At 36.7% G+C, this 24,616-nt stretch overlaps 1 protein-coding gene across 1 annotated transcript in view; it reads left to right on the forward strand.

Annotated features, from left to right (window-relative positions):
- ATRNL1 (attractin-like 1) overlaps positions 1 to 24,616 on the forward strand; it is a 580,396-nt gene that overhangs the window by 103,733 nt on the left and 452,047 nt on the right. The window contains exons 6-9 of the mRNA XM_009881641.1: positions 35 to 163; positions 3,388 to 3,596; positions 15,778 to 15,952; positions 17,150 to 17,237. Coding sequence (XP_009879943.1) covers positions 35 to 163; positions 3,388 to 3,596; positions 15,778 to 15,952; positions 17,150 to 17,237 — 601 coding nt within the window. The remainder of the gene's footprint in view (positions 1 to 34; positions 164 to 3,387; positions 3,597 to 15,777; positions 15,953 to 17,149; positions 17,238 to 24,616) is intronic.

Here is a 24,616-nt window from a genome sequence, read left to right on the forward strand (position 1 = left end):
TGATTAAAAAAATTACTCTTACTTTCTCTTCCAGTGGTCTAATAGTCCCTGAAGTACGTGGAAATGAAACTGTTCCTGAGGTAGTTACTACATCTGGCTATGCATTGCTACACTTTTTTAGTGATGCCGCTTATAACCTAACTGGATTTAACATTTTTTACTCGTAAGTATTTTTTAATAAGTAATTACTTCATTAATTACCCTATCATTTCTTTCAGGAGAATGACAAACCCAGGAGAAGTGTTTATCTGTTGATTTTATTAATACTGTTATACTTTGTGGTATGTTTCTAAAACCAGGGAGCTGGGGTTCTAATGACTTGTCATTAAGGTACTAATTTAAAAAAAAAAAAATAAAAGAAGAAAAAGAGATAAAGTATATTGTTCAGAGTGAAGCCACATGGCGGTTCCCAGAGTTTATTTTTCCTATGCCATATGGAACTAGAATGTATCCCTTCCGTTATTTATCTAACACATGTAGTTGTCATATGGAATAGAAGGGAGGCTATATCTGCTGTCATGTCAATTTCCTTCTCTTGAACTAGCATCATCTGTTGCTTGATTATTATTATTTTTTTTCCTCCTTGCTGAATGTAGTTTTAGGGCTTTTGACACCTTCACCACAGTCCTACTTTTAGTTTTGTGCTGCCACAAGAGTTTTACTCCAGTTCTTCTCTACTTCTCAGGTACTTTTGCCCCCTATTGTCTACCTCAGTCTGCCTTCATAGTTCTTATCTGCACTGTCCATCTTTCAGTTCCTCTGATGGCAAAGTCTAATCTGATATAACTATGCTTGCATTCCTTCAGTCTGCTTTTCTGTGTCAGCAGCTCTAAGATGCATCCAATGGACCTGAGCCTTTTTCTTATATGCACCACCTGTTGATTGCAACTTCCATCTCATTTGTGACATGCTTGCAACATGTAATGTGACGTCTCTTTGTACTATGTGCTTTAGTTTGAGAGGATTGCTTCGTCCTGTTGGACCTGTTTCTCCATGTGATAATCTTCCCATGATTGAAGATATTCTTGTTCCTTTCTTTCAATTCCTTCAGATTCTACAATATCAATTTTGGGGATGTGGTGGCCAGTATTGCACTTCAAATGTGGAAACGTGTAATATTTTTGTCATATTCTTTATTAATTTAAATTTACTATTTGTGGCTCTGACCATAGCTTTACTCCTGGCAGAGGTCTTTGTTAAATTGTCTATGGAAAGATTGTTTCTGTAATTTGCAGTGGTTTGTCTAACTCTTACCACATAATAAATAGCTATACAGAGTTTGGGAAACCTCACTAAATATGTTGTATTAGAAATGGCAGTCTAGAAGACTGGGTGGTTTTAGTTTTTGTTAGTTGACATCAGTAAAATGCAATCACCTGGCAGACCTCGCTGCTGTAATTAGATACATTTTGCAGTTATCTCTGAAGCTTTTATTGCACTTTTTTGTTTGCCTTGGGAGCAAATGGCAATATGAAGTGGCATTCTTAAGAAATGAGTGTATGTGTCCTTTCATGACTTGGCAATGTGGTCTATGCTACATATCATTACCTAATTTTTTGGAAGATTTAAAATAAATGAAAAAAACCTGCCAGTTCTTAATTCCATTACATATGACTCACAAATTTTTATGTACTCTGTTCTTCTCTTTCTTCTATTGCAAAGGATACTTTTCAAATAAGTTTGGTTTTTTTTTTTTTCAATGAACCAACAGTAACTCTTTTTATGATAAAAATACCACCTAAGATTACTTTTTATGGCTGCATTAACGTATTTTCTGTCACTAATCTGTTGCACTCTGCTTCTGTTACCCTCTTTCTTCCTCGGTAATCCCAAAGCAGTTTTTGACTTCGTCTTTGACTTCATCTTGATGGACCACTTGTATTCCTTTATTTTGGGAAAGAGAGAAGCTGTGACTGAAATCCCATGCCAGTTGCAAACAGCAATAGTTACCCCAGAACTCTGAGTAGATTTTGTGTTCCTCGGAGTCAGGCAAGCTGCTTCCAACTCTGTTGACCCAGTTTTTCTCATTCTGTTTGAATCCTTAACAAACCTGTTGGAGTGGGAATATGTCTACTCTTAAACTGGTATCTCTATTGCTGGAAAGACTTAAATGTTCACCATTCTGAAGAACATTCTCCCTGTGAAGTCAGGGGAAGAGTTTCCTCACAGCTGTGGTATACAGCAGTTGATGCCATCAGTGGTTTTAATGCCACATCTGTTACTTGGCAAAACCCCCGGACATTTGCAGTTCAGACATAAAATTTTCTTTTTTGGTACTGTAACAGAATCGGTCCTTTTGAGGGGTGAGTCTTTAGAAAATGAAAACACATCTCCTGACTGTCCTGCCACAACTACATTTGGCCAAAGGCCAGCCGTGAACAATTCTTCACTTTTTCGGTTAGTTCTTCTTTGGTAAGAGCAAGGAAGGCTATGAGCGGTATCCAGCTCTCGCATCTACAGGGAGCAGTCTATGATATCATCAAGGGTTTGTAGTAACAGTTTATTCTGAGTTTCAACCCAACCCTTTTCTACGAGTCATGAAAAACATTTCAAATCCTTTTTGGACTTCCATCAGGCTCATACTGCCTGAGACTCTGTTCATGGAAGCTCTGGACCCACATTCTTCAATGTTCTCCATCCCTCCTCATCTCCAAGGAATTGCCTGTATTTCTGGAACCAGTTTGCATAATTTTGCAGGCCAGTTGCCTGTGATCTCAGTGTTTGGTAGGGTGTATCGCAGGCATGCTAACTCCCATAACTAGGACTTTCAGCCTAGTCTTTCCTCATTTTTCATCTCTGACTGTGGAGTTAAGGAAGCAAGGTTAAGGTGGCTCTATTATTAAAGGATTCAAAGCATGAAATGCTACCTGTAAGTAACTTCCAGGTATTAGCCATCTTATATTTTTCCTCACTTGGTTTTTCCAATTTTACTCCCCTCATGTGTTAGACATACTGTTTTATAGCACAGATCAAAGCCACTCAGGAAAACCCTTTAACTGTGTGCCTGCGGTGGAGAGTTTTTAAGGGATACTGCTCACAGTCACTTCCAGTGCGGATAGAAATAATAAGCATTTGAAAGGGACTGATTAGAGTGCTGCTACTGGAACACAGGGAAAAATAGATGGTGATTTGTCCAGGTGGGGCCTATCCTTCTGCTTAATGTCAATACTTGAGTGCATCACAGACTTCGTACATAAGCCTGGATGAACACCTTTTCAGCTCACTTGCCCGTAAAATTATCATTAAATTTGGTTTTTATCAGTACATAGAAATTTTTCAGGAAAAAAAGTACTTTGTCTAACAAATACTGTTGCAATACTGTCAGATAAAACCACTGTCGTCAACTCTTGGCTTGTAATTTTCCTTGGTTTACATATTTTTTTTCAGAATTAATTCTTGTCCTAACAACTGCTCAGAACATGGGAAGTGCACAACCAGCATGTCTGTACCAAGCCGGGTATACTGTGAGTGTGACAAGTATTGGAAAGGAGAAGCCTGTGATATTCCGTACTGTAAAGCCAACTGTGGCAGTCCGGATCACGGGTACTGTGATTTGACAGGCGAGAAGCTGTGTGTTTGCAATGACAGCTGGCAAGGTAAGGTTTTATTATTTGGAATCAAGTTAATCTTTAAAAAAGAACTGCTTTTAATGCATCCTATCTAGTATGCAAATTAGCATCTTTAAAAAATAAGCATAAATGAAAACATTTCTGGAGTAAATTTTCCTGTGGACCTAGATGTATGTACTTTAATACCATAAAAGACTGACAGCTTTGATATATTCTGTCTGAAGATACTGTGGAAATATGTGACCTAAACTTTCTTGTCGTAGGCACCCTTCTTTTTGGATCATTAATTTGAAAAAATAATGGCAGTATTTATGCAAGAGTTGTGAGCACTTCTGAAGCCTAAGTTCCTCCGTAGCCTAATTTCCTATTCTATTAATTTTTTTAATGTCTGAATAGATTTGATTTTCTTTCCCCCTTTCTTAATGTCATATCACCATGTCATATGTTCATGGAACAGATCATCCTCAGTGCTGTTACATGGCACATGCAGGAGAACAGGGTGATCGGGCCCAGTCAGCATGGGTTTATGAAAGGCAGGTCATGCCTGACCAACCTGATCTCCTTCTATGATAAGGTGACCCACTTAGTGGATGAGGGAAAAGCTGTGGATGTTATCTACCTGGATTTCTGCAAGGCTTTTGACACCGTTTCCCACAGCATTCTCCTAGAGAAACTGGCTGCTTGTGGCCTGGTCTGGTATACTCTTCGCTGGGTAAAAAGCTGGCTGGATGGCCGTGCCCAGAGAGTGGTGGTAAATGGAGTTAAATCCAGTCGGTGTCCAGTCACAAGTGGTGTCCTACAGGGCTCGGTGCTGGGGCCAGTTCTCTTAACTATCTTTAATGATCTGGATGAGGGGATCAAATGCACCCTCAGTAAGGTCGCAGATGACACTAAGCTAGGCGGGTGTGTTGATCTGCTTGAGAGTAGGAAGGCTCTGCAGAGGGATCTGGACAGGCTGGACTGATGGGCCAAGCCAATGGTATGAGGTTCAACAAGGCCAAGTGCTGGGACCTGCACGTGGGTCACTACAACCCCATAACGGCATCCTAGCCTGTATCAGGAATAGTGTGGTGAGCAGGACTAGGGAAGTGATCATCGCCCTGTACTCGGCACTGGTGAGGCCCCACCTCGAGTGCTGTGTTCAGTTTTGGGCCCCTCACTACAAGAAGGACATTGAGGTGTTGGGGCGTGTCCAGAGAAGGGCTACAAAGCTGGTGAGGGGTCTAGAGGACAAGCCTTATGAGGAATGACTGAGGGAACTGGGGTTGTTTAGCCTGGAGAGGATGAGTCTGAGGGGAGACCTTACACCCTCTACAACTACCTGAAAGGAGGTTGCAGAGAGGTGGGGGCTGAGCTCTTCTCCCTGGTGACAAGTGATAGGACGAGAGGAAATGGATTCAAGTTATGTCAGGGGAGGTTTAGATTGGGTATTAGGAAACATTTTTTCACTTAAAGAGTTATTAAACATTGGAACAGGCTGCCCAGGGAGGTGGTGGATTTGCCATCCCTGGAGGTATTTAAAAAATAATAAAAAAAAAAGGTAGATGTGGTACTTAATGACATGGTTTAGAGGTGGTTTTGTCAGGGTAGGTTGATGGTTGGACTTGATGATCTTAAAGGTCCCTTCCAACCTTAGCAATTCTATGATTCTATATTTTTAGTGCTTCATGAAGTAAGTATTCACTGTCTGTTTTTTAGTGGTGTATTATTTGTATAGCAGTGGAAAAGGAAGGTAAGCTGGTTTTTTACGATGTTTCAAGAGTGTGTGTATGTGAACATGTACTGTGCACTTATGGATATACTGCAAGCATGTGCTATAGTTTTACTCCCAGTACCATAAATTTTTTCTTATTAAAGGTTAATTATTTAGGATCCTAAATGTTTAACTTGCTTCCTATAGTTATGGTAGAGCTTTGTGATTTTCTTCTTTTTATCCTTTATCACTCCTGTTAGAAGTCTCAATTGCATTAGCTTGCTACGCATGGAAATTACCATTCTTCTTTTAAAATAAATATTAAAATACTTCCAGATTATTTAACTGATATGCCTTCTTTCTATTACTTCCTGTCCCTACTTTTCTTTTATTGCTGTTTTTTTTTTGCATGTCAAAGGAAATGACTTTTTTTACTTCTATTAGCTGTCACACCTGTTAGACACCATGAGATTTAATACTTTTCTCTTAATAATTAATGAAGTTTTTCATTAAAAGGCAGTCGGTGCACCTGCAGAAAGGAAGTGAGTTAGCAATATGGTCATTGAATGGAAACAGTGTAGACTTCTTACTGAGTCCTCCAGAACCTTTCATGACTGCAGTGCATAAAAAAAGACCCTGAAAGCGTAATCTCTGTAAGGGAGTTGTGAGCTTGCAGCAAGAACCTTACCGCCCTTATATTTCTGCATTGATTCAAAGCATTTTCAGATTGCTGTGTACAAAATTGGGAAACTGCCCGAATCTTTGGAACAGCTTTTTAGGCTACACCTTCATTTACAGTGCTATAACAATCTTCAACAGAAATTTTAAGCGTGAAAGAAATTAAAATTCTAACTTTCACTGTTAGTACCTTCTTTTCATCTAGCATTTCTGTGCATACTAGATTCCTATTCTTTCCTACAGTGAGTACGACTGTACAAAGGTAATCTGCTTAACTGTTACTTGTGTTTTCACCAAACCTGCATAGTTTTTCAATTTTTTTTTTTTTTTTTGATTCTGTGTTAAATGAGCTAGCTTGGATAAAAAATTGTTTTTCCTTATTAAATATAAGGTAATACCAAACTTTCCTTAAGCTGTCTGGATGACTCCTTGCTTCTATTCTATTAATATCTAAATGGTTTCTAAACTTGACAGTATCTTCTATGATGGTTAATTGTAATGTGGGAACCATAAATGTTTCTATTTCTCTCACTACTCTTGTTGTCTGTCAGGTTTTTCTGGTGTTTGGTAATTCAAAATGACTGGTTAAAGTAGGGTCTTGATTTTTATTTTTTTTTAAATAGAATTTTATGTTTTGTTGGGTCGTCCCCCATCCTGCCCTGCCCCCCTCCCCCTGTCCCCCCTCCTTTTTTTTTTTTTAATATGCTTAGTCCCTATATGAAAAAAAGATAATCGCTGGAATGTGTTAATTGAAATGTACAATAGAAAAATCCATGATTCAGAAAATAAAAAGAGTATTTCATATTTTATGACACACAGAGTCTCTTTTTTTACAATGGTGACATCTTGTGGGTGCTTTTGAAAGAGCAGCTGAAGAAAATTGACATTTAAAACAAGTACTCTGAGAAAAGAGAACACAGTATTCTTTTGATAGAATAATTGTTTTGAGTAAAAGGTAGGGTCCTCTCATTATTATATACAATATATTTTGTAGAAGAAAGATATTGTAGATATTTTCAGTTAGCCGCTAGTTTTACAAAAACAGAATGATGCCATGACAATGAAAGCTTTTAGGCTTAGAAAGAAAATAATTTTTTTTTTTTGTATTTTTAACAAAAAGTGTTTTTTTTTTATTGTACAAGAGGTGGTTGGCCTCAGAAATATGTACGGGAAGAAAAATTAATATTTCCTTGAAATCTGGTTAATTTAAAATATTCAGGCAACATAAAGGAGGCCATGTTTTTTCCTGAATTGTGCTTCCTTTTATGACTACTAAATCACTGAATGGTAGGGATTGGAAGGGACCTTCAGAGATGATCTAGTCTGACCTCCCCTGCCAAAGCCGGTCCACCTAGAGCAGGTTGGACAGTAACACGTTCAGGTGGGTTTTGAGTATCTCCAGAGCAGGAGACTCCACCACCTCGCTGGGCAGCCTGTTCCAGTGCTCTGCCACCCTCAAAGTAAAGAAGTTTTTCCTCATGTTGAGATGGAATTTCCTGTGTTCCAGTTTGTGCCCGTTGCCCCTTGTCCTGTCACTGGGCACCACTGAAAAGAGTCTGGCATCCTCTTGACACCCGCTCTTTAGATATTGATTAGCATTGATGAGATCCTCTCTCAGTCTTCTTTTCTTCAGACTAAACAGACTCAGGTCTCAGCCTTTCCTTATAAGAGAGATGCTCCAGTCCTCTGATCATGTTTGTAGCCCTCTGCTGGACTCTCTCCAGTAGTTCCTTTTCTTTCTTGAACTGTGGAGCCCAGAACTGAAAAATCATATTACACTGTCCCATTACTGGCTAATCTGTCACAACTTTCTGAAGCAGAATGTGTCAATGCCTGCTAATACAGGCTGTGGATGTAGGTTGGGCAGAAAAAAGATGTCTTAAAACTACCAACTTGCTCTTTTCCTTTGCTAGGCATGGCTAAGAAAGAAATGGGGACTTGGATGAGACAAAAGTGGTGGCTCTTGCACTATTTCACCTGTTTAAGAAATAGAAAAGATAATTTATAGAAAGATGTTTACAGCCAGAAACTTCTCTTTAATCCAAGGAAGACTGTGTCTTGGATTGTCTCAAGCTGTAAATGAACAGAGAAGACTTTAAAACAGTTTATTTCTGTAATGAGTTTGAAAATTCAGGATGATTTGAAGGATTGCAAACCGTTCCACGTTTTTAAAAGGGTTAAGTGGACTATCTTTGGAAATGCTTTGTCTAGATTTTACTTTTCAGTTTTTCTTCTGGCCAAGAATCAATTCAATCAGAAGAAACTGCAGTTTTACAGTCTGGGAGATATGCTGTTAAATATTTTTGTATTAATACTATGTATGCACATAAAAACACACACCCAAGGAATCCTTTCCTTCCCCAATTTTAGGTTAAAATCCAGTTTCTGCACTCTGTATTTGCAAATTTCATTATGTGTATCATAGAAATGAGAGTACTTTAAGGAAATTTTGCATATACAGAATTCATAGGAGGGAATTGTCTAAACATGAATGGATATTGCATATATACTGGAAACATTCTTCAGTTTTATCATCAAATTGAATTTAATAATTTGTCAAGCATCCTTGAATGATGTGCACTTTGTAAACAAAATATAGCTATCATAATTAGAAATCTAGTGCCTGAAAATTCTATGTGAGAAAATTAAGTATCCTTATTGCAAAAGAAAGAATGTCACAGTTACTTAAAACTGAAATTGGTTCTTTATTTAACTTTTTGGTGTCATCTAACAATTAGTGAAAGCAGGTTTAGTAGAATTTATTGGATTCATTTCAATAAATGGTTGGCTGCATTGAAGTGGTTGATTATGCTCTGTATGTGCAATTAGGCTGAGATTTAGGAAGGGAGTTCCGTACTATTTGTGAGCTTTAATGAAAATGTAATCCATTTGAGATAAATCTATGACTTCTAAATATTTGTTTAAAATGCGTGCACATAAATGTAGCAAGGTAGAAGATAAAAGCACTTGATTAAACTAATGAACAAATGCAATACTATGTGCTGAACACAAGAAGGGGATAGATAGCGCTGATCTCCCTTATAAGGGAAGACACTAAATTTAGCTTGTTATCTGCAGCACCTTTATTTAAGAATAGGAAGAAAGTGATTCAGGCAGCTCAACTTATTAGCTTGATTTCAGCTGCGTGTAAAGTTCCAGACGGTAACTTGAGGAAAGAAATAGGTAAACATAAGTTGTGATTGAATAGTGAAGCAGTTGAAACGCGGATTTATCAATGTAGTTTATACTAAAATAATTTGTAAGAAAAGTGGCAAGAAAATGCAGTGTATTTTACCTGAACCTCAGTATTTGATCATAGGAAATCATTGGAACTGAAGAAGTCGGGGAATGCGTAAGGGAACAGTAAGAGGAACACGGCTTGTTAATTGTGAGAAGTGAGTGGGTGTGCTGAACAAGTAACTTAGGATGGAGAGATACCAGTACTACTTAAAGGCTGATCTTGGGACTGATCTTGTTACATAATTTTTATAATCTACTCATAAGACTGCTAATGAAATCTGGTAATACAAAGGTGGGAGTTACTTTAAATATGGAGGAGGACTGGAATATCCTGCAAAAAAGGGTTAGAGTAGTGTGTGGGATGTAACTCCTTCAGTGTAAATTGTAGTCCCTAAATGTATGAATTGACAAGTATTAAGAATTTGTTTTGTAATCTTGAACTGAAGTGTGGAAGGTGCCATGGGAGAAAACCTGCTTGTCTATTTCAGAATATGAACAAGTTCATATTCTTGATTTTATATACTCTATGAACTATAGGCTGTAAAGTGTCAAGTGCACTAGTAGGATCTACAGCTAAATATACGAAAACATTAGTATTATATTTCATTTTTACTAGTACACTTTTACGAATACAAATTGAAACAGGCTTAGAGGGAGAATCATTAAGGGTGGTCAGGGCTATGGAAGATAATAACAGAGTATGGTTTGTTTAAACTGGTAAAGTCAAAGCTGGAGGGAATAGCATTGCTGTCTATAAATATTTGTGGGGTGAATAGATGGACCAGTTCTTTAAGTCCAGTGATATCAACACTGGTAGAAGAAAAAATGGGGTAAACTGGCTATCAATACATCTAGTTTGAAAACTGGAAGCAGGGTTTTGACTGCTAGAGCTTTGAAATTTTCTAAAAGTTGTTAGCGTAGATATTAGAGCTTGATACCCTGCTGGCATTAGCATGGAGCCTCAAAATCTCTAATCCAATGGGTAATGTCAGTTACCGCTAATCTGAAAAGTCCATGTTTCTTTTAGAGAGCAAGAAGCAAAATAAGTTGGTGTGGTTGGTTGGTGGATTTTTTGGTTTTTTTTTGTTTTTTTGTTTTTTTTGACAAATCTCATGCAGAGTCTACCAAAGAGTATACTTGTGCTCAGCCACAAAAGACTGGGAAGACTTTCCATGCAATGTCCTTCCGGTAAAGACTGCCGTGCATCAGACCTTATTCTTCTGTACCAACTTAGCTGACCTTGAGTTTGAGACCTGAAGTCAAACAGTTAAAGGGTGCCGCTGAGTACACCGCAGCCATGGCAGGCAGTGCAGCCCATCCGGCTGCCTGCTCAGCCCGACCCTGTAGATTCCTCAAGGCCAGATCGCCCTTGGATGATCCACTCTCCCTGGCTGAGGAAAGAAACGGGACTGAATAGTAGCAACCAGATGGTGTTTCAAGAACTGCCTCAGCTTGTGTGCATTAATATTTCTTACTATTTCATTCATGTAGGAGACTGAGTCCTGGCATAGCTTGCTACCATGCTGCTTTAGCTGGAGACCTATCCAGGATCTCTCTGCCTACCATTAAGTCTCATTTGGAGCAAGACTATTTCCAGGAGGGGAGAAATAATTGCATCCTGTATGGATGTTGCGGAGCTGTGCAGGGGCAGTGTAGGGATACATGAATACACCCACTATTAGAATGCTGGTGAGCCATTCTTGAGCAACATTGGTCTTTTCATTTACATAGCAACTTTGTATTTTTATGTAGTTACTATCTCATCACTTTTCTGTGAGAAAGGTGATTTACTGCTTAGTAAAACTTTCAATAGAATTTTTATTGAAAATATATTCAGATGTATTCTTTTCTCAAAAATTTTTCATAATGTGAAATTCATTATCATATGAAGATTATGAAGATTTTATTGAGTACTTGAGAATAGTAATATTGGCTTTGTATTTGTGGTGGTTGAAAAATTATGTTAAAGCAATAATTCTCAACACAGATGATCAAATATCAAACATAAAGAATAAATAACAACAAATACTTTATTAAATGCTTTGATTAAGCTGTATGAAAAACAGGATTGTGGCATTTATGTTCAACACATCAATCCTTTTTGTTTTTTTCCTGTGGTCCCAAAGGAAAAGATTAGGGTTGAAGACAGTAGATGATGTTTTCTCATTAGGTGGAAATTGATCTTACGACTTGAACTACTGGAACAGATTGTTACTTTGGCAGTTCATGAAACTCCTCAGTAAATAGAAATTAGATTCCTTCTATCGTGTTCTGTGGGTAAATCACTTTTTTAAACCTATAGAATTTTTTCCTACCTTTGAGGATAATGTAATTGACTTCCAATTCAGGTTTATAAAGTTGTTTGCTGTTTTTTAAAGCTTTTTCCCCCCTTCCCCCAGTAGATTGAGTGACACATTAGGAAGATAAGAAAGAAATCCAATTTTAAATAAATGGAGAAAAATCATATTTGCATAGAAAACAATAAAACGTATTTCTCATTATCTTTGTTCTGCAGCTGTAGTGCTCTCTATTGCACAAAAGGCATTTATTTAGTGAATGTGATGTTTCTGAAGAGAAAATGTATTTATGCTGAAATAACGGTGCTATTTCATGGTATATATATTTAAGTAGGAAAATCTTTAAATGATATTTATAAATCCTATATTTGCCTTGCCTTTATAAGGCAATAGCCACACAAAAGTATTTGCTCTTTAAATGATGTTTCAGTAGAAGTCAGTATTTTTCTATTGCTTTGGGTTCTTTCAACTCTTATTCCGTTTTTGTACTTATTTATACATACTGCAGTAACTCCATGAATGTTTTGCACTATAGGGGCAGTCCTGGCCATGCAGTCTTACCTGTGTTGGCACAACCATGTGTATGTGGACAAGGTAATACGTACAAAGGAACACATCCAGATTAAAAGCTAGCCTGGCTTAAAAGAAAAGTAAGTTTTGACCTGGATGCATTCCCTTGTGCGATTCATTGTGCAGCCATGTGAAAACTGGTGCCAGTAGCGATGTGAGCTGGAGAGTAAGCAGTGAGGGGAGGCCAGGGGTTGCCTCTTCTGGTGGAAATGTCAGCTGATGTCATTTCAATGCATGTGTGTGTGTCATGCACAGAGCATGAACCTGTTCTTTGATGCAGCGAATGGAGGTTCTGCTGCTTTCAAGCTCCTGAGTTCAGGTGTGTCTCCTTAGAATGTGTCCTTCCCCTGTGCCAGAACAAGACCTGGATACATGGTGTTTCTTGCCTCTATCTCACCTTTCCTGTCATTCAGTGTAGATCAGCAATGAAGCACTGAGGTTGTAAGAAAGTTACCTGTGACATTTTTTTTTTTCAATCACTGATCTGGTTAACAGTATTGCTAAGATTTTTGTATTGTTAACTTTTTATACAATTTTTTTATCGTCCTCATTTTAATACAGTCAATGTCATCTAAATGTATTTTAGATTTGCGATATGAATTCTTGCAGTTCCCTGTCTCAAGAAATGGCAATCTCAAATCAATTGGCGTAATAGTTTGCGTGTTTTATTCACTATTGGCCACTAGGGGGCAATGTTGACCACTATATTTCTATGCAAGAATGGTAGCTATAATAAAAAACATAAAGGTGTTTTCGTTTTCAGACTAGAGGCACCATTTTCGTAATTCTAAGCTCTTCCCTGATCAAAGAATACTTAATCAATTGTTTATTTTTAAGCACTTTTAGATTCAAATTAAGTGTTTCCTCTGGTGATTTACCAAATCAGAATCTTGCTGAGGTTACAATTTTATTACAGTATTTATTATTAATGCTTAAGAAATAATATACTGAATTGTTCATGCTCTCATTAGACCTCATTCAAATACCATTAATCTTTTCTGGGTACAATGTGTAATGAACAATGGGAATTGAGTGTCTCCATCAATTAACGAATGGAAGGTAATCTGGATACAAGTGGACATCGTTCTTCTGTAGAGTAGTAGGAAAAGTTGGAAACTGGTTAGGTACAGACTAGATGCCTGGTTGTTGTGTATAAGAAGTAATTGTAACAATTTGCCCCCCAAATGGTAATATACACTGGAAAAATGTAATCTTCCCCTCCACCAAAGATAATATGTTTTAAAATTTTGAACTTGATGCAAGTTACTTATTTAGTTTACTTAGGAAACTTCAGCGACTCTGTGTTGTAAATGCTTGGCCAGTCTCTCCTTGACTCAGTGTAAACCTTTGCATCCAGAGCATCCTTTGTCAGGAGAGCGTCCTTGCCAAGGAGATGTGATACTTTTTGCATGAAGAACCACCTCCTCTTGTTTGTTTTGAACCTGGCTTCTTTAAGCTGCATTTGATAAATCTCAGTTTTTATATTCAGAGAGATTGTAGACTCTTCATATCCACCCTTCTCTGTCACTTATTTTATAGCCGTTTATTTCCAAATTTTTTTTCCAAGTGAAAAAGCACTAGTCAACTCAGTAGTTCCAATTCCTTTGAACATCTTTATTACTCTCCTGTAAACAGTCTCCAGCTCTAATCTGTCGTCTTTTTGAGTAGGGCACAGAGTTTTCTAAGTGTTAGGCAAAACACTGATTTATACAGTGGGGTAGCAGTGTTCTCTATTCGTAACGTTTATTTTTTTTGACCATTGCTGTGTTGACGTGATATTTTCATGAGTTATTGGAAGATAAAACTTTGCTACTGACTAGTGGTGGTTAGTTAAGAGACCGTCTTCTTTTTAGTCTATCTAAAACGTAGCTTCCTTAGTTTAAAATTTATCTATGTTAAGTTTCATGTCTAATTTTATCACCCGGTCATATGGTGAGGCAAGAACTGGTTCTGTGGTTCTTCAAAGGCTGATCTTATTCTTCCTGCCTTCCCGTAATTGCATTTATCAGCAAACTTTCTTCACTGATGGTCCTCTTTTAGGATCATTAATGTGTATGTTGAATACCTTGGGCACCAGCAGAAATCCTTGTGGGACTCCACAGGTGAACTCCCTCCCTTTAAGAAGTGGCCATTTACTCCTGTTTACTGTTTCTTACTATATTTTACAGTTAATTATTTAGCCATGCAAAGGCCTTCATGCTTTTGCTGCAAAAGTGGAGTTTCCTTAAAAGTTTTTGGTAAGGAATTTTGTTAAAAGCCTTGTGAAAATCCATGTCAATGTTTCAATTGGATCGCTGCATCTTGATTTCTTCAAAGAACTTTAATAGATTTGGAAGACAGGTCTTCTCTTTATGAAAGCCATACTGATTTTTAAGAGTAGATGGCAATAATCTATCTATTGACTAATTCTGTCCATTCTTACAGTTTCTACTAATTTGTCCGGTAGAAACTGAAGCGTAGCAGGCCAGTAGTTTTCCAGATCTTCCCTGGAACCTTTTAAAAACTTGATGTCATGTGCATTTTTGTTTTTTAGTATGTTATCACTGAGTTTTCAAAAAAAGTTATGCCCGGTCTGGCTTCAAGAGCTGGGGTTATTAGTAACGTCCCGTAGCCTGAGGGAAGGATTTATCCCAGTTAGGCAGGCTGAGAAGGACAGAACACTGCTTATACTATTAGCATCATATTACAGAAATAATTTAGCTGTCCTACAACATCTGTAGGCCATCACTGATAACAAAAATTTCAATTCCATGATTGATAATGCTTGAAGTGGAACACATTGGTGTCCTAAAAATTCATTGTTCCCCATCTAGAAATAAAGCTAGTCAATAATGATGTACAGTGACTGACAAGAGGTAAATAGTGTATATATGGTATTTTTTTTTATAGCAAATTTCTGAATATATTCAGGTTTTACATAACAAGATTTTAAAGTTCTTCCAACATCTAGAGCATAAACTAATGATGAAGAGATCACATTTTGGTTATTACAGAACAAATGAAAAATAAATACTTCTGCTGTTCATCGTTTTAATAGTCCTATAACTTAAACCTGACTCATTTTGCTGACTTTTCCTTATTTAGTGAAAATTATTGGCTAAAATAAATTCCAAAATAATATGTAGTTGTGGGGTTTGGTAGCTTCATAGAATAATCTACAAAATTCTATAAAACTTAAATATTCAAATCATTCTTTTTGTAAAGCACTTTATAGTGTATTTTACTCTTGAAAGATGATGCAGAATGGCATTGGCAAAAGGCAAATCTTGATTCCTGGGATTTAATATAGTATAATGTGTATTGTAACTTAATTTACTGTAATGTTATTTGCTTTGATATACGATTACTCTGGTTAGTTCAAATACAGTATAGTTTTTCTCCAGAGGTAACATGCAGTGTATATTGTGCTACACACTTTAGACCTGTACAGCGTCTAAAAATATGATGCATTATGCCTTTCTTTCAATTTGTGACTCATAGCGTATGCTTTCTGAGAAGAATGCAGAAATGGATCATTATTATTTGAGCTAGTCTAACGTTTTCAATTTGATTGACATCCGTTGTTGTCATTTTTTTCATTGAGCATCTGTTAAACATAAAAGTGTATGCTGTATTTTATCAGAATGAGCAATCCTGACATCTGTAATTAAGCCTCCCCTGTTTCTGCTTTATTGGCTTTAACGTTCCTGTCTAACAGCTTGTACAAATTGCACATTTGTTTACAAAACAGGTCCAGATTGTTCTTTGAACGTCCCTTCCACGGAGTCTTACTGGATTCTGCCAAACGTAAAGCCATTCAGCCCTTCTGTGGGCCGGGCTTCCCATAAAGCAGTCCTACACGGGAAATTTATGTGGGTGATTGGCGGATACACTTTTAACTACAGTTCATTCCAAATGGTGTTGAAGTAAGTGATTTCTCCTTTGTCATATTCTTTCTGTTGGGGCTTAGGGAAAACAGATCTTACCAGGGAGGTAGCCTCTTTCCTGCAGTTTAACAGAACTGTTTATATGTTTTTAGATTCCTTAGTAATGGTCTTATTCTCTGCTTGTAACTTTCCTGTGATTAAAAAAGTGAAAATATGTGCAACATCAATCTATAGTTATACTAATCCATAATTCCTTCAGTTTTGTGAAAACTGTTGCTATACTTTGCTGCAAAACAAAAGTGTTTGGAGTGATAAAACAGGGAAAGAAATCCATGTGCTGTTTTTTTCAGACAGTACATGTAGAATGCTATCTGCATTACTGAAGTTAACTTATAATTATAGAAGACTTGTATTTAATGCATGCTTTTAGCCTTCTGGTGCCATGCCAGTAAGGTTAGGCTGGTCATCCGTATTTCACTTCTTTATATTTATGACAGTTTGTATGTATGTGTACCACATATTGAAAACAAAGTTGAAGCAGCTGTAAATATTACCTAGCTGAATTGGATGGTAACTTGTATATATGTAGAGGCCCTAAACATGGCAAATGTAAGTGTTAGGGTATGTTTATTAACATGTTTATTTCTCCTATTTTTGTGTACATCTTGTTTTCTTCCATGCGTTTGCAATCATCCAAAACAAATCCCATCATCTTTGGTGTTCTTTTCTACCTCTGTCATTTATTTTTTTACCTCTCTTCCATCTTGTTGTGTATTAACGCATTAATGGATTAATTGTTAATTAAAAATTTAATGGAAATTAGAATCAGCCGTGTAGCTGAGAGGATGCTCAACAATAAGTCTTCAAAGTAGGGCAAAAGATTGTGATGTAAGCAGTTTAGTGGGGTGGTTTATGTGGCTAATAATAGTGAGCTTGGCAACCTAGTTTCATAACTTTCTTAGAAGTCTGGTGATTTTTATTATAGTCCCATTTTTCTGAGATTGTTGATGGCTCCCTGAAAGAGCTGCTCCTGTTTTGCTTGGTGAACATTTAGTTATGCTATCACGAGTCAATACACTGTAACAGTTAAAAGTGATCATGATACTGCTGCTAACAAATTACCACGACAGATAAACAGGGACTGATCAAGTCTGCCAAACATCAGTTAGTTTGAACATAGAAAAACCTCTATTTCTCTGCAGGTAGAAAATGTTTGCTTTTCTATTTCTTTTCTAGCTACAATTTGGAAAGCAGTATATGGAATGTAGTACCTGTATCCAAAGGGCCGCTCCAGAGATACGGACACACTCTTGCTTTATACCAGGTTTGGACTCTTCAGCATGCTATCTAATGAATTTCTTTGTGTGTGTTGTTAGTGATCTTAAAATGATTCATCATGAACGTAGATTTTTGAGGATAACTTAATTTCTAGTCCCTAAACATTTTGTATTAGTGTCGTCTTCAGTCCTTAAATGTATTGCACAATTTTTGGAAAAAAAGATTGTGCAATAGATCTTAGTCACTTACTAGCTGACCATAAACCCTCAGAGCTAAACCTGGCATTAAAGGGGAGCTATAATTGGAATTGCGGTAAGGGAAGGCGAACTGGGAGCCAAGGGCGACTCCAGCGTGAGCAGTGCTCTTGCTGACCAGACACCATCCTCAGGGGCTGAGCCCCACAGGCAGAGCCAGGTGCTCTGGTGGCAATGACCCAGGTCCAGGGATTAGTCAGGGATCGAATCAGGAGCACAGGGAGACAAGGCCAGAGACAGGACTGGAATGATGGCTACAAGGTATGCTTGAGGGGTCCATCCAGGAGACAAGCTACCTACAGGGCAGGTCTAGGTCCAACCAGGGGGCAGGATCGCAAGCAGTCAGGGACTTAGGGTCCCTGGCTGACCTCTGGGTGAGGCTGGTCAGGGCCATTAAGGCCTGTTAATGCCCTAAAGACCGTGACGGTAACAAACACATTTTTATTTATGTGTTATTACTCTTACTACAGAACCAGAGCACTATTAAAATACAAACGCTTGTTCTACATTATTGTTTTACTGTAAGTTCAAATAAATATCAACTACTGGCAGTTTTGCTTCTACTGGTATCATGCTGCTTTACTGGAACAGCAATGATTTTTTTATTTAAAAAAAAAAACAACCTGCCTTTTCTTAGGTCATTAATTTTTGGCTAGTGTTAGTCATGTCTCCAAAATATAAAGGACCAAAAGTGAATGCAGTACGAAATTTAGCCTTGTACAGATGGTGGCAGACTTGTTAACTGTAGTACAAACTCTGTATTTCTCTACCACAAATTTTCAGTTGTTAAGATACCTTCAGTAGGGAAGAACAAAAAAGGTTGTATCAAGTCAGACCAGAGTCTTCATCTAGCCTGGGAACATGTCTTGAATAATAGGTAACAGTGAAAGTCTATGGAAGAATACAAGAAAAAATGACAAAAACATAGAGAAGCCTCTTCAGGATACTGTCCTAGTCCACAACTTGGATTTTCTAAGATAGGATAGTATTTTTGTGGAAAGAGTATGAATCCATGTGTTTTATTTTTTCCAAATTTTCAGACCATGTGTATATTTTAGCATTGATACACTGAAATTCTTAGGCACAGGGTAGTATTTTGTGAGGAAACACCACCTTTTGGGAAACTGGTAGTAGCTAGTTTAATTTTGATAATCCCTACTCTTATCTTATACTATGTTCCATTTATTTTCTCTGTACCACTGATTCTCTGTAAGTCCATCGTATCCTCTATCATTTCTTTTACATGCTGAAAATTCCTTGAGTTTTTAATAATCTTCTAGAAGAAAGCTATGTCATACCTTAGATAACATTGTGTCATTGCCCCTACCTCTTCCAGTTCTGTTATATCTCTTCCAAGATAATGGGAAATCAGTCTTTAGTGTATTGGTACTTCAGAGATTGATGTCATAGAATTAATGATCTAATTTTTTTCCTATTAATTCTTAATGGTATTTTAGCTTTTTGAAAATCTGCTGTTGGCTTTGAACTGGTATATTCACAGAACTACCATTTATAACCTCAAGATCTCATTCTAGTCAATTCAAAACCCATCACCCTATATACAGACTTAAAATTGTTTCTTATGCATATGCATCACTTCATGCTTATCTATGTGAACATTTACTTACCCTTTTATTTCCCCTTGTGTTTCACATTCAGCATTAGGAGATTCTTCTGCAATTCTTTGCTTTTGACCATAATTTCAGCTATTTTGAGTAACATCGTATTGTCATTTTTCCATTCACCCCTGTGCCAGATTGTTTTTCAGTATGTTGAACAAATAAATCCCAACTGTAGATCTCTGTGGGACACCACTAATGACTTCTATTTATTTAAGAAGTGATGATTTTTTTTCCCCAAACTTTTCTTTATCAAATTACTTAGCTTTGTGTTACCTGACTTGCTTGTCCCAGACCGTCTTAGTTTCTTTAAGGCATGAGGAATGCTACCAGGCATCATCTGGAAATTCCAGGTTACTATGTCAACCAGACCTTTGATTCCTTCTGGAAAATCCAATGATTTGCAAGATATAAACACCCTTTTCAAAAGTTGGTAGGCTTTTCCTCAATCTGACTGTCTTAGCCATGTGTACACTGAATTCTGTCCTTTCTGCCTGTTGCTTTTCAGTCTTTTGGTACAGACACATTTTTAAGGAGGGAGTTACACACTACAGACAGGGGCCAGCTGTTTTGTTCTTAAATTCCTTCAGAATTTATCCTGGTGACTCGTTGCTGATTGTTTTGTCAGTTTGGGATTTTTTTGTTTTACTATAACGCTCTGTTATTAATTTCTGCTATGGAAATACCTGTAAAGTCTAGCATGAACTCATGGGGGAGAATTAACTTCACTTTATTGCTATGGCTTTATCTTCTCAGAATAGTCCTTCAGACTGTCTATTGGCACCACAAATTATCTAGTTGGCTGTGTTTCTAATGCATTTGAAAAATGACGTATTAGTACTTTATCCATAAATTTACAGGCAGGTCATTGAACTGTTTCATGGCTTTCCTTTATACATCTCTGCATTTTAATCTGGAGTTTTTTTAACCTTTATTTTGAAGTTTACTTTTTTCTAACAGTCTCCATTATCCTCCTGTTAAGTTAAACTTTATTAATTTTGTTATTTGTAATGGGAAATGTTGGTGTGTGGTTTTTTTTTTAAATGGGAAGCATGCATGTGATCTGAGAAGATGTCCTTAAAATGTCTTTATATTGTCATTAAAGATTTTATCCTTTTAGTTGTATCTTTTAGTTTCTTTTTATGATCAGTCTTCCTTTTTATATAGTGCTCCTTTTGTAGTTAAGCAGAATTGTAGGTGTGGGTGGATTATTTGTTTTGTGCTTTTTTTCTTCACTTTTTTTCCTCCCTTCCCTGGCATCTGCTGCTCTTCCAGAGATGTTGAATGTGTACATGGCATGTTTAATATTGTAAAAGTGTTTTTCAGTAGTAATATGCACTAGAGTCTGTGCATGCTTCAACATCAATTCAAAAATTGCTTTTCTTGTTGTCAGTTCCCTGATTCATTACTAATGTATTACCTCTTCTTTGAAAGGTCAGATCTTCCTGACTGGTATCTTTGGTTATTACAGTTCTTGTAGAATGTGGACATTTTAGTTGGGAAACATTCAAGTAATGTATCATTTAGCAATTCAGAATTAAAGCTTAAAATATCATTTAACCTTTTTATTTGACAGTGATTTTTTTTCTTGAGATAGTGCAGACTAAAGGATAACCATTTTAAGAGGTACTTTTACCAGCAAATATTAAATACAATAGACCTGTGTTAATTCAGAGATCTTTTTGGATCTCAGTGAGGAAATGTAACTCTTGTTAATGGAAGCTACAAGTAAGTGTGTAGTGAAGAAGCTGTTGCTGTTGTCAAAGGCAAATGTTAATTAGTAATTAGAATTCATTAATAATGAACACAGCACCACTCCATGTCAGATAATTAGCTAATATGTTGCTTTTACTAGTGATTATGTCAAATGTCAAAAATTAGATGGGCCAAAAGGAGCTGGTTATGTAAGTTGAAGAAATTTCAAGAGAAAAAGTGCATCCTTTTGCAATAAGTTCTTAAATTAACTTGTTAGGATAAACTTTTGATATTTTTCCTTTTACACGTTCAGTCTCTTGGAAAAAAACAGGAAAATAATTTAGTGTGTAGAGCAGTAGAACATAATACCTAGAGATGGCAGCTTTGAGCTGCGTTTTGGGTGGTGTCTAGTCATTGTGTAACGTTTCCTTTATAGTTGAGAGAAAAAAATATCCACAGAGAAGAAATTAGATTAAGTTTTTGACTTGAGCTCCTGAGATTTCAAAGCCTAGCGCTAGACTGGAGTGAGAGCACAGAGCTAGTATTGCCTGATTGTGGTGCAAGGTAAATTGAAGCTATATAATTGACTCTGTGGAGAATGAAATAAGTTACTGTGCCCATTTCCCTCAGAAAGCTTCTTTAGTTAAAATTGAAGTACTGTACTTCTTTATTCTGAAGAAAAAAAGATCAGAAGACTCCTACTGATGTATAGTTATAACAAGTGACTACGACTTTTTATGCACTTACAGAGGAGAGGGTATAAAAATGTTCTTGCTTTTAGACCAACTAAACTGTTAGATAGTATTACCTTCAGTGCCTCTTCAGACTGGTTATTGGAAAGGTGCTACCCATCTCTGTTAACAGTTGGTTCTCCTGTATGTCAAAGATTGTATATAGTTCCTGGCATCTTGATACTGAAAAATGTCAACATACTTTGAAATAATTCATATAAGAAATAGGATTATAAAGAGACTGGAAGAAATGGCTTGTGAGATTTTTAAAGTATGTACATATAGCTTTGCTAAACAGTGACTAGATAGGGAATTAGACAGTAAATTGAAAAATACTAGCGCCCTGGAATAAAGTAGAAAGGGAGTTGCATACAAGGTATGTATATAGGACTATAAAATTGTCTGGGTTGGAAGGGACCTTTAAGTCGAACCGTCAATCTAACACTGCCAAAACCACCACTAAACCATGTCCCTAGACATGGTGGCTGATATGGTCCATGTCCCTAGATATGGTCACTGCTGGGAGTTTACTCGATAGTGAGCTTGTGGTTGTATCACAGAATTTGACCTCTTAATTAGACTGTTGCTAGTGGTCCCGAGACTGTGGAAGGATGACCGGGCACTGAGATTTGTTTCCTTTGAGACTGGCAATAAGAATGAAGGAAAAAGGCAGGCTGATGTAGTGGTAATTGTAAAGATGTTTTCCAGTATACAGACCACTTTATACATAGTCAAATATAATTTGACTAATTGGAGTTTTATGAATGTTACTTTCAATTTTAAAGCTTTATTAAAAAAGGGTAATTGTTTTGATTCCTCTTCCAAATTAATTGGTATTGATGTTGAGTCTGTATATCTCTTCTGGTATTTTTTATTAGTCTAATCAAAAGCTAGCATTAACAAAACAAAAAAAGAATAAAAAACTCTTTCTGCTTTAATATCAGTGAGACAAAATCACCACTTGGTTTATTTTTATTCTTTTAATTGCTTTTTTTTTGGCTATTGTAGTATAATTTGGAACATCAGTAGGAATGTAAAAGTATTTTCCAGCTATCCTATTAATGATTATTAGCAGGTTGTACCACCAAGTTGCATAGTTTTATTATTTGGTGACTTTCAATTACATCTTATGCACAACTGGCTTTCTAATTCTGATTTACAGACCTGAGAAGTATATGAGAAGTAGGTAAGATGAGCTGTCGTACACCTTGTGCGTGTAGTTTAGATAAAAGCGTATTCAGAGTTCCTCTTGATATAGCTTTATTTGCATGCTTTTCTTCAGCCTAGTTTTCCGTTAAATATAGGAATGTTCACTCAAACACGTAAAGTTCAGTGTGTGGGTTTTTAAATTTTTTTCTCCAAAAGCACACTACCTTATTTTTGTGTCCTGTATTTTGAATGCTGCTATAGTCCAAGAAAAAAGTTAAATCCTTTGATGAATTAATATCTTTAACTATAGCCAGCAACAGTGTGGAAAACTGTGGAAGTAATGAAAAAATAAAGTGACAGCTCTCTTGATTAGGCTGACCTTCTGACATACAAATTGCTGAAGTATGTACTGTCTTGAACTTGAATTTGGATATGTTGGGAAGCTTAGGTTATAAATACGGTCCTTATGTAACTTAGCAGGTCCTTGTTCCGTGAGGATATAGTTCCACAATAATCTAAGAATAATAAAACAGACTGCAGGAGGAAGAGTTAAGTAAAGACTGTTTTCCACTCTGTCAGTCCTGATCTAATGGGAGGATTATGAGATCAGGTAGAGATGTTGATTATTTTTTTTTTTTCTTTTGATATAACACATAGAAGAATGTTCTTGATGTTGCTACCATATTAAAGGAGGTAATGGTCTGGGGAAAGGAAGAGGAGGTGTTAGACACTCCTAAACCAGATGGCACGTACTGAATGCAGAAAACAAGCTTGTGATGGATGAGTTATTGCCAGATGACTTTATATTAGAATCTTACTTATATTTTGCTTGGAAAAAAAATCCAGAAATTTTGTAATAATGTATAGATTTGACTAAACTTATAGAAATTTCAGGTAAGTATAGAGAACAAAAGTTCTGATGAATTTCTGAGTCCTGTTAGTTTACATAAAGTTAACTTATATACTAACGAATGGGTGCAGTCTATGGGAGGAAGACAGATTGATAGTCTTGTTTCAAGAAAATGAAGAATGACTGTTCTTCGTGTGGTTATGTGAGTAGTGTTTCTTTGGCCAAATTTTCAGGAACAGGTTGGATTTATGTAAGAATTAAGGCAGAAAATGTAGAGATAAACTTTTCTGTGTAGCCATGATACAGTTACAAAATGAAAATGTTATTTTAACCTGACTAATTTACTTCCACTTCATTAGAAATAGGCTATGAATTGCCTCCTTATTGCATTTCCTTTACACTTTTTTTTTTTGTGGCAACTTCCAGATAAGATTCTTTTGGAATGCAGGCAGGATTTGCATAACAGTGTAGCGTTCCCAGGTACAGTCAGAGCAGCTGATAAGCATTGCTCTATCAGGAAAAGAGAAAAATTGCAAAGTCTAAAGAACAAAAATATGTGAAGTTTTAGAAAAGTCTTGAACTGTTGCATTTATATGAAATACAAAATCAGTATTAACACTGAGATATGATACAGGAAAGAGAGCCTCTCCAAGGTCAAAGGAACTAACAATTTTGACCGTCTGTTTGTTCAGGATTCAATGTGAAGTGTGCAGAAGAGTTACTCTGGTCTGCTGTACAGTCTGTTGACTGGGACTTATCAGACAAGCGGGTGCTCTTACTTGTTCTTTTGGTGATCTTATTGAGTAACTTCCTTGCTCTATTTCAGTTTTTTCTCACTGTAAAATACTCCAATTTGAAGTCTTGTTAAAACCACTATGGAGAGCCTAGGTCGTGCTGTTGGGGCATGTTTTTTCAGGAAGCCTTGGAAGTCAGCAAAATGAGGCAGCTGAAGTAAAGCTTACTGAATCACTGGCCAGTTTTGCAATTTTTTTATCTTTTTACCTCTGTTAAAGTTAAGTCTTCATTTACCTATTTTGTGGAAACCCTGTGGGTTACTTCAGTTTTTATGAAACTTTGAATGCACAATTCGCCATATTAACTTATGATTACTCACTTAAAGGAGGATT

Source organism: Charadrius vociferus, unplaced genomic scaffold, assembly GCF_000708025.1.
Source record: "Charadrius vociferus isolate BGI_N301 unplaced genomic scaffold, ASM70802v2 scaffold282, whole genome shotgun sequence".
NCBI lineage: Eukaryota > Metazoa > Chordata > Aves > Charadriiformes > Charadriidae > Charadrius > Charadrius vociferus.